A 9,169-nucleotide genomic window follows, 5' to 3' on the forward strand; every position below is an offset into this window, starting at 1 on the left:
GTTTAGGTCCTGGTCCTTGTCCTAGTCCTAGTTCGATTCTAGTTGCATTTGCGATTCTGAGTTCGAGTTTGGGTTTGAGTTCGGGTCTAAGTTCGAGTCCTGTTCTGAGTTTGGGTTCTGGTCCGGATTTCAGTCTAGGTCCAAATCAGGCTCCAGGTGTGGGTTCGCGTCCTTTGTCTTGGTCTTGATTGGGTGCGAGTCCCAAGTTCGAATCTCAATTTGAGTCTGGATTCAGTTATGGGTCTAAGTCCTTGGTTCTGATCCTGGTTTGGGTTCGAGTTTGAGTCCGGGTCCGGGTCTGGCTTTGGGTCGGATTCTAGTTGTGGGTTTGAGTTCGGGTCCGAGTCTGTGTTTGTGTTTGTGTCCAGGTCCATGTTCGGGTGCCGAGTACAGGTCCATGTTTGGATCTCGGTCAAGATCTCGGTCAAGATCTAGGTCCAGCGTTTCGATCCCAGTCTGGGTCTTAGTCCGAGTTCAGGTTCGTATCCGGATCCCTATCTAGGTCCAATTCTGTGTTTGGGATCGGATCCCAGATTTAGGTCCAAGTTTGGGTCTCAATTCCGGTCTGGGTTCATGACCGTGTCCAAGTTTGAGGCTAGATTTGTGTTCGGTTCTAGGTCTGTGTCCGGGTCCTGGTAACGGTCTTAGTCTTGTACTAGGGTCTTGGTTCTGGGATTCTTGTTCAGGTTCTAATTTTGGGTCCCAGGTCTAGGTTTGGGTTCCAGTTTGTTTCTTTGTCTGGGTTCTGGTCCTAGTCTGAGTCCCTGATCTAGACACCGACTACTGGTCTGTTCCAGGCCCCATTACCCAAAACCCAAGTCAAGATCAGGATCACTATCACAGGTCTCGGTCTGGTTCTGGTTCAGGTCCCAGGTCCCATTTCTTAATTTGGGTTCGGGATCGAGACTAGGGTGCTGTTTTAGGTCCTGACCCTAGTTCTGTGTCCTTAGTCTAGTTCCATGTTTGGGTCTGAGTTCAGGTTCGGGTTCGGATCCCGAGTCCAGGTTTGGGTGGGGATCCGGGTCCGGCTCCCAATTCGGGTCTAGGTCTGATTTGGAGTCCGAGTCCTGGTCCGTTTACGGTTCTGCACTACTACAATGTTAGCCTTTAGAGGCAGTTTTTTCAACCCCATTTATAAAAAGGGAAGCTAAAGGGTGTGAAAATACCCGCTATGTTCGAAATTGACATTTGGAGGCGGGGTTTTGATAAAAACCGTAGGTATAAAATTGCATTATACCATTTAGAGACGGTTGGAAATTAAATATTATTTTTTTTTCTGAACGACCCTATGGCGTCGGTTCCTGCATAGGAAAAGACGCCATAGGGTCGACCCTTGTATATAGGGGTTCAATCATCTTCTTCCTCCCCACTTCACTCAGCCAACCCATCAAAAAACCAGAGAGCCCATTTTCTCAGCCAAACCCTCGCCTCCACCACCTTCTCCCACCCTTAACTCCCCCATCTCTTAACCTTTTTAGCCCATTTTTTTTTTAAAATCCTCCATTTTCGATACTTAATAACATACACCTAAAAAGTTTTGATTTTTTACCCTCCTTAGAGACGGTTGGAAATTAAATATTATTTTTTTTTTCTGAACGACCCTATGGCGTCGGTTCCTGCATAGGAACCGACGCCATAGGGTCGACCCTTGTATATAGGGGTTCAATCATCTTCTTCCTCCCCACTTCACTCAGCCAACCCAGCAAAAAACTAGAGAGCTCATTTTCTCAGCCAAACCCTCGCCTCCACCACCTTCTCCCACCCTTATCTCCCCCATTTCTTAACCTTTTTAGCCCATTTTTTTTTTTAAAATCCTCCATTTTCGATACTTAATAACATACACCTAAAAAGTTTTGATTTTTTTACCCTCCTTGAGTGTCATCCTAACCCAAATAGTAAAGTTTGGGTTTGAAATCCGGCCACCCATTTTTCTTGAGAAATTGTTGAATCTCAACCGCGTTTAAGGTATAAATATTGCTTCTATTCTTTTCGTATTATGTATATTGATTTATTTTTTGTTTTTGTAAATTTTTCTTTGAGTTTTTTTATTTTATTATTAATACTATTGTGTTTTATGTGTATTGTGCCGGGATTTTTTACGGTGGTCGTCGGATTGCGGTTATTAGGTAATAATTTATACCTCAATGTATAGTATATATATATGTATTTGTATATTTTATTGAATATTTGTATATAATGTGTGTATATATTGTGTGTATATAGTGTGTGTATATTTTTTTATGGAAATAAATTTTGTAATTGTATTTTATATATTTTTTGTAATATATATTTATTGTGAATAAAATGACATTGGAGGGATTTCATTAGTTTAGAAATAAAAATTTTAAAATTGAATTAGTGTGTGATATAATTTAATTTTTTTGAGATAATATTGTGAGATATAATTGATTATATATATGTATGTATAATTTAGTAACTAAGTAACTTGTTACAATTTTTTATAACTAGTTATAAGTAATGAAATAATTAATTTTGTAATTTCGTTGTATTTCTTTATATTGTAGGGGTTCGGCATAATTTTGTGTGTAGCGTATTTGGGCTTGCAATTATAGGTATATACTTTAACTAACTTTTTCTTATTATATAATTAATTATCAATGCATGTTAGTTGAGTTTGAATATCTTAAATATTCATCCGTAGTGAAGTAGGTTCTGCGAATACATGTACTGCGGTCGGATGGGTGGATAAATTTTGTATTGTTTATCTATTTTGTTTGTTATTTTAGGCACTTGTAAAATTTTTGGAAACATCCAATTACAGCCGTTATGCTGCCAAAATTTCGGTAGAATTAGGATAAATCTTACTAAAACCATTCATAATATTTACATAACACAAATAACTAGTTAATTATAACATAATGATAAGAAGTTAGGTCACATAAAAAATAATAATATTCACATTTATGTAAACTTTTTAATTTTACCAACATTCTAATCAACTAAACAACCTAATAACATGAACTAATCTAAAACGAAAATTTGAGTAATTTATAAATTAATATGAATAAATTGTGTGAGAAACTTAGTTAGTTACATTGTGTAATTAGTAACTAGCTATAATTAGTTACTAAATACATTAACAAAATAAACATATACAATCCTTCTTTTTTTATTTTTTTTTCTTTCATTTGAGAGGTTCAATGTGGATTTTTATTTTTCAAAGAAAATAAAGAGCAAAAGTTAATTAAAAGGGGAAAATATTAGTTAATACCCTTATTGCTTTACCGAAAACTTTTCCCTTCAACTTTTTTTATTAAAAATATTTAACATTTTACCAACATTCTAATCAACAAAACAACCTAATAATATGAACTAATCTAAAACGAGAATTTGAGTAATTTATAAATTAATATGAATAAATTGTGAGAAACTTAGTTAGTTACATTGTGTAATTAGTAAGTAGCTATAATTAGTTACTAAATACTGAATTTTTTTGGATAAGATTTTTGTTATGGATAAATCATGGATGCGTGAGGAGAGAGACACACTGCGATTTCAAGTAGGGTTCGATGCATTTTTAGAGTTTGCCTTAAACAATTGTAAAAATCACGATCGTATTCATTGTCCGTGTGTAGATTGTTGTAATGTATCTAAAGGGAATATTACAATGATTAAGGACCATGTGTATTTACGAGGTTTCAATAGAAGTTATACTAATTGGTATTACCATGGCGAACATTTACCTAATGATCCATATCCATTAGGAAAGCGGGGGGTAGATGATATCGAGGGTAATGATTTCGATGATTATCCATTGGACTTGCTTAACGAAGCACAGGAGGAATTTCTTAATGATCCTGAGAAATTCGATAATTTTCTTAGTGATGCTGATAAACCTCTGTTCGATGGTTGTAAAAAACTAAGATTACCAACAATGGTAAAGTTTTACAACACAAAAGCAGAAAATGGAGTGAGCGATAAATGTTTTACTCAATTTTTAGCTGCTTTTAAAGATATCTTACCATTTGCCAACTGCTTCCCGGAATCTACTTATGAAGTGAAAAAAATGTTAAATTCTATAGGACTGAAGTATGAAAAAATTCATGCATGGCCGAACGATTGCATTTTATATCGTAAGGAATATGCAGACATGAATTATTGCCCGACTTGCGGTTTTTCCCGCCATAAAGTAAACAAGAGTAAGGAGAATAGGAAACTTATCAGCCAAAAAGTGATGTGGTACATGCCTTTGATTCCGCGACTGAAACGATTATATCGTAGTGCAGAACATTCTGAAAATTTGATTTGGCATGAGACCAAGAGAGTGAAAGATGGAAAACTCAGACATCCTGCAGATTCCCAAGCTTGGAAAAAAGTAAACTACATAAATCCTGAATTCAAATCTGAACCAAGACACATTCGTCTCGGTCTGTCTGCGGATGGAGTAAATCTACATAGATCTCTAAGTAGTCGTCATAGTTCATGGCCTGCCTTCCTAGTTATGTACAATCTTCCTCCCTGGTTAGTGATGAAGAGGAAATTTAACATGCTTTCTTTAATGATATCAGGCCCGCAACAACCTGGACATAATATCGATGTATATTTGGAACCATTGATTGACGATTTAATAGAATTGTATGAGAACGGGGTTCAAGTCTATGATGGTTTTAAAAAAGAATTCTTTAATCTGAAAGCTGTGTTGTTGTGGACTGTCAGTGATTTCCCTGCTTATTGTAATTTATCAGGCTTAAGCACAAAAGGTTACGAAGGTTGTCCGATTTGTTGCACTAACACATCGGCTCGTCGCTTGGCAAATGGACACAAGATGTGTTATATGGGTCACAGACGGTACTTGCCTGCAAATCAACCTGATAGACGAAAGAAGAAAGCATTCGATGGTACTGAAGAGGGTGATATGGCTCCTTTTCCACTGTCTGGGGAACAAATTCTCCAACAAGTTGAACTTGTAGATTTTAAGTATGGAAAGACGCAAAAAAATAAAAAAACTAATGGTTGTTTTCAAAGAAAGTCAATCTTCTTTCGTCTTCCATATTGGAAAAGTCTACTAGTTCGACATTGTTTGGATGTCATACATATTGAAAAAAATGTGTGTGAGAGTATTATTGGTACCTTACTTGATATTCCCGGCAAAACTAAGGACGGTCTAAATAGTCGTTTAGATCTCGTTGAAATGGGTATACGACAATCTCTGGCACCTGAGAAGAAAGGTGAACGATTATATTTGCCTCCTGCTTGTTTCACTTTGTCCAAAAAAGAGAAACAAACAGTTTGCAAATCACTTGCAAATATGAAAGTACCCGATGGTTACTCGTCTAACATCAAAAACTTGGTGAATGAGACTGAATTGAAACTAATGGGTCTGAAATCACCTGATTGTCACGCGTTAATGCAACATCTACTTCCAATTGCCATTAGATCAGTCTTGCCAAAAAATGTTCGAGAGTGTTTGACACATGTTTGCATTTTCTTTAATAGGCTGTGCGGGAAGGAATTAGAATTGGATAAGTTAGATGCATTACATGAACATGTAGTCAAAACATTGTGCAACCTGGAAAAGTTTTTTCCGCCATCTTTTTTCGACATCATGATCCATTTAATGGTTCATCTAGTGAGAGAAGCAAGGCTGTGTGGGCCGGTGTGGGCGAGATGGATGTATCCATTTGAAAGAAATATGAAGGTACTTAAAAGTTATGTGCGTAACCACTATCGGCCAGAAGCATGTATGGTTGAGTGCTACAAATCTGAAGAGGCTGTGGAATTTTGTTCAGAGTACATGGCTGGAGTTGAGGCAATAGGAATTAGCAAACCAAGAACTGACCCAAATGATGTTGATAGAGGATTAAGGGGGAAAGGGACAATGGTGACAGTGTCCAAGCTTGAACTAGATCAAGCTCAATTAGTCGTGATGAACAATAACGCAAAGGTTCAACCATATATAACGTAAGTACCTTTTTTTTATTAACATTACTTAAGTCACGATGAACAATAACTTGATTTACCTTACTTGTTTTACAGTGACCATATGGAGCTGTTACAATCAATGGTTCCAAGAAATCAAAAAAATAAACAAAAATGGGTTGCAGACCAACATCGTCAAACCTTCATTGGGTGGTTAAGGAATACCATTATATCAAAGTTGAACGAACCGAATCATGGAGTATCTGATGTGTTGAGTCGTATTGCCCTTGGACCAACTTTTGCGGTTGCAAAGCATGAAGCGTACATTGTAAGGGGTAAACATTTTCATACAAAGTCAAGAGATGATGCTCGAGAGGTTCAAAATAGTGGTATACGTATCGTCGCAGAAACTATGCACTTTGCAAGTGCAAAAGATAGAAACCCTATTTTAGGTACTATGAAGTATTACGGGGTCATTGAAGAAATATGGGAGCTCAATTATTTTGCGTTCCGAATTCCACTTTTTAAATGTTCTTGGGTTGACAACAACGTTGGAGTAAAAACTGACGAGCTTGGTTTTACTTTGGTTGATTTAAGTAACAGAGGAAGCAAGAATGATCCATTCATCATGGCTAGCCAACCAGCTCAAGTTTTTTACATTTCTGATCCGGCTAATGATAAATGGTCTATTATTTTATCGACACCAGATAGGAGGTTCTTAGAGACTGAAGAGGATGAGGAGAATGCTGACTTATGTTACGATGACTTCATTGTTGGACAACCAATTCATGAGCAACTTATGGGCATCGATCGTAACATTGAGGAAGACGACGCTGAATACATTAGAAACGATATCAATGAGGGAATATGGGTCAATTGTGATTCAGGCAAACATAAACAAAAAAAGAAAAGAAAACGTGTCTAATTGGTAACTTGATATATAGCTTACTTTATATTGTGGTTGTGAATGCTCCTGAATACTTAACAATTTGTTTATGCTTTTAATATTTCATATACACTACTTGTTATATATATAGCTAACTTTAAAGTTTGTTTGTTAATGGTGTAGACATGGCGAACTCGGAATCAGGATCTGATTCGGGCACAGAAAATGAGTTTCCAACCACAATACCTACACGAGGGCCGACGCAAATGAATGAAATATCCAAACTAATGGATCAGGGCAAAAGAGTGGCCCTCGAGGTTAATGACAAAGGTCAATACTATGGAAAAAGCTATGCGAAGCTCGTATCCACTCTAGGAGTCAGATGTCGGCAGACAATAGTGTTTGCCTATGAAAACTGGAAAGAAGTCAACCCGACTCTGAAAAATAAAGTTTGGAAAGACACACAGGTAAGCTGTTATTTGTTAGAATTTTGATTTGTTTTTCTATTACTTCAAATGTTGACTCTAACCGTGTTCGTTTTCCTTCAAAATAGACGAAATTCATTGTGCCGGACTCCTTCAAACATGATTGCCTCATCCTAGCTGGGAAGTTAATGAAAGACTTAAAGAATAGGATGACAAAAGACATCATAATGCCCGCGTTGAAAGAGAATGATCTGGGATGACTGGCACAAGTCCCTGAAAAACACCCCGAGATCGACGCTGCTAATTGGTGCAAATTTGTTGAAAGTCGACTAACTCCTGAATTTCTGGTACGCTAATTATATTAACACTAAGATAAACTCTTAAATACAAGTACATGTATCTAAAGTATTTTTTTGGCATTGTAGGAATTGAGTAAGGTGCAACGTGAACGTTCCTCAAAAATTCAATCCAGACATCGAAGTGGTCGGAGTGGAGTGGTGAACATATGGGAAGCTGTGGTAAGTAATGCTTAAATTTTAATGTGCTATAATGTGCTATACAATTTAATTGGTACTCATTTCATGGTTATAACGTTATGTAGAAAAAGGACCTCGAAGTTGCAGATCCCCCCTGCCACCGTGTTTGGATTAAATCTCGCACCAAGAGTAGAAAACTTGTCACTGATTACGACAAGGAAATTGCAGAGAAGATAGTAAGTATATATTAATCCTTAATTGAGTTCTACTCATGAGTTAGTGTATATAATTCATATACTAATTGCTTGAATATATGCGTGCATTAGGCTCAATTAGAGGAGAAGCTTAGTCAGGGACAAATTCAGGTCCAGGGCCAAAACGATATCATGACGCAGGCGCTCGGGACACCAGAGCATCCTTGACGTGTCAGGGCTGCTAGGTATGCTATTACTTGAAATGTTATTTATTTAGTTACACAAATAAAATCGTTGCTAATTTGCATTTTATGATTTGTAGGTTCCTGACCAGGGCATCTCAACTGTTCGGCAAGAAGAAAAGGGAAGTGTTTGATGTTGTGGCTCGGCAAGCGAAGGAGATTGAAAAATTAAAAGCCGAAGTCCAATCCCTTAAGCAGCAGAGAAACGCTGCCGAACAAGAGGAAGAAGGAGAGGTGGCTGGTGAGGCGTATGTTCTACAACCATACGCTCCTCAGGATGAGGTACAACCACAAACTTATGCTGAGGAGTTTATTTCCCTCAACGACCAAGGTATCCTGTACAATTTCGATGACCATGCGACCCTTAATCAGCAAGTACATCTCTGCTCTGACAACATCGACAACATTGTGGCCCGAGGGTATTTGTACGAGCATGTTTGTATAATCCAAGTTCACTGCCAGAACTACGATGATTCACATGCCCGGATTATGGTTTCGGAAATCCTGCAACAGGATGCTGAAATCCCAGTCCCAATTGAAGAGTGCAAATATGTTAGGGACGTATACCAGATGTTCCTTCCTTGGCCTAAACACTTAATTTTAACAACCAAGGTAACTTCTCAACTTAAATTTATATATGTGTTATTTGTCGTTATACAGCCATGTTCAAAATTTTTGGGGTCATTAAATTACAACCGTTATGCTACCGAAATTTCGGTAGAATTTGGATAAAATTTGATATATATATATATTATGTTCTGTTTTGTTTAGGGTCCACTCGCTCAACCGCCCTCAAGACGTGATGCGTCAAAGGGGAAAGCTCCGATGCTTTCTCCACAAGGCCGTGGTGCACGGGAAGATGACTTGTTCACAGAAGAGAAGATGGCTTTGATCCCTAATTCGCTAAAATGGATGATTCATGAATTCCTCAGGCTCAAAGATAAACGTGATAGAATCACAATTCCTGTCCCCCGAGGATTCATTGCACCGCGTACCCAGATCACGTTATCTAGAGAGGATTTGCAGCAGGTTGCTACGTGTGACTACATCAGCAACCAGGGAATGC

General features: G+C 37.7%; 1 protein-coding gene across 1 annotated transcript; it reads left to right on the forward strand.

The window, feature by feature from the left end:
- The first annotated feature begins 5,269 nt into the window (after window positions 1-5,269).
- Window positions 5,270-8,624, forward strand: LOC133031383 (uncharacterized). Its single transcript, XM_061104868.1, has 3 exons — window positions 5,270-5,922; window positions 6,100-6,767; window positions 8,617-8,624. The coding sequence occupies exons 1-3, from the start codon at window positions 5,270-5,272 to the stop codon at window positions 8,622-8,624; spliced, it is 1,329 nt and encodes a 442-aa protein (XP_060960851.1).
- Window positions 8,625-9,169: the final 545 nt, after the last annotated feature.

The sequence above is a fragment of the Cannabis sativa genome, chromosome 9, assembly GCF_029168945.1.
Source record: "Cannabis sativa cultivar Pink pepper isolate KNU-18-1 chromosome 9, ASM2916894v1, whole genome shotgun sequence".
In the NCBI taxonomy this organism is placed as follows: Eukaryota; Viridiplantae; Streptophyta; class Magnoliopsida; order Rosales; family Cannabaceae; genus Cannabis; species Cannabis sativa.

Coding starts and splice junctions, on each gene's coding strand:
- LOC133031383 (XM_061104868.1), top strand. CDS start 5,270: ATGAAAGTACCCGATGGTTACTCGTCTAACATCAAAAACTTGGTGAAT. Junction 5,923..6,099: donor AAGGTTCAACCATATATAAC/GTAAGTACCTTT, acceptor TGGGTGGTTAAG/GAATACCATTATATCAAAGT.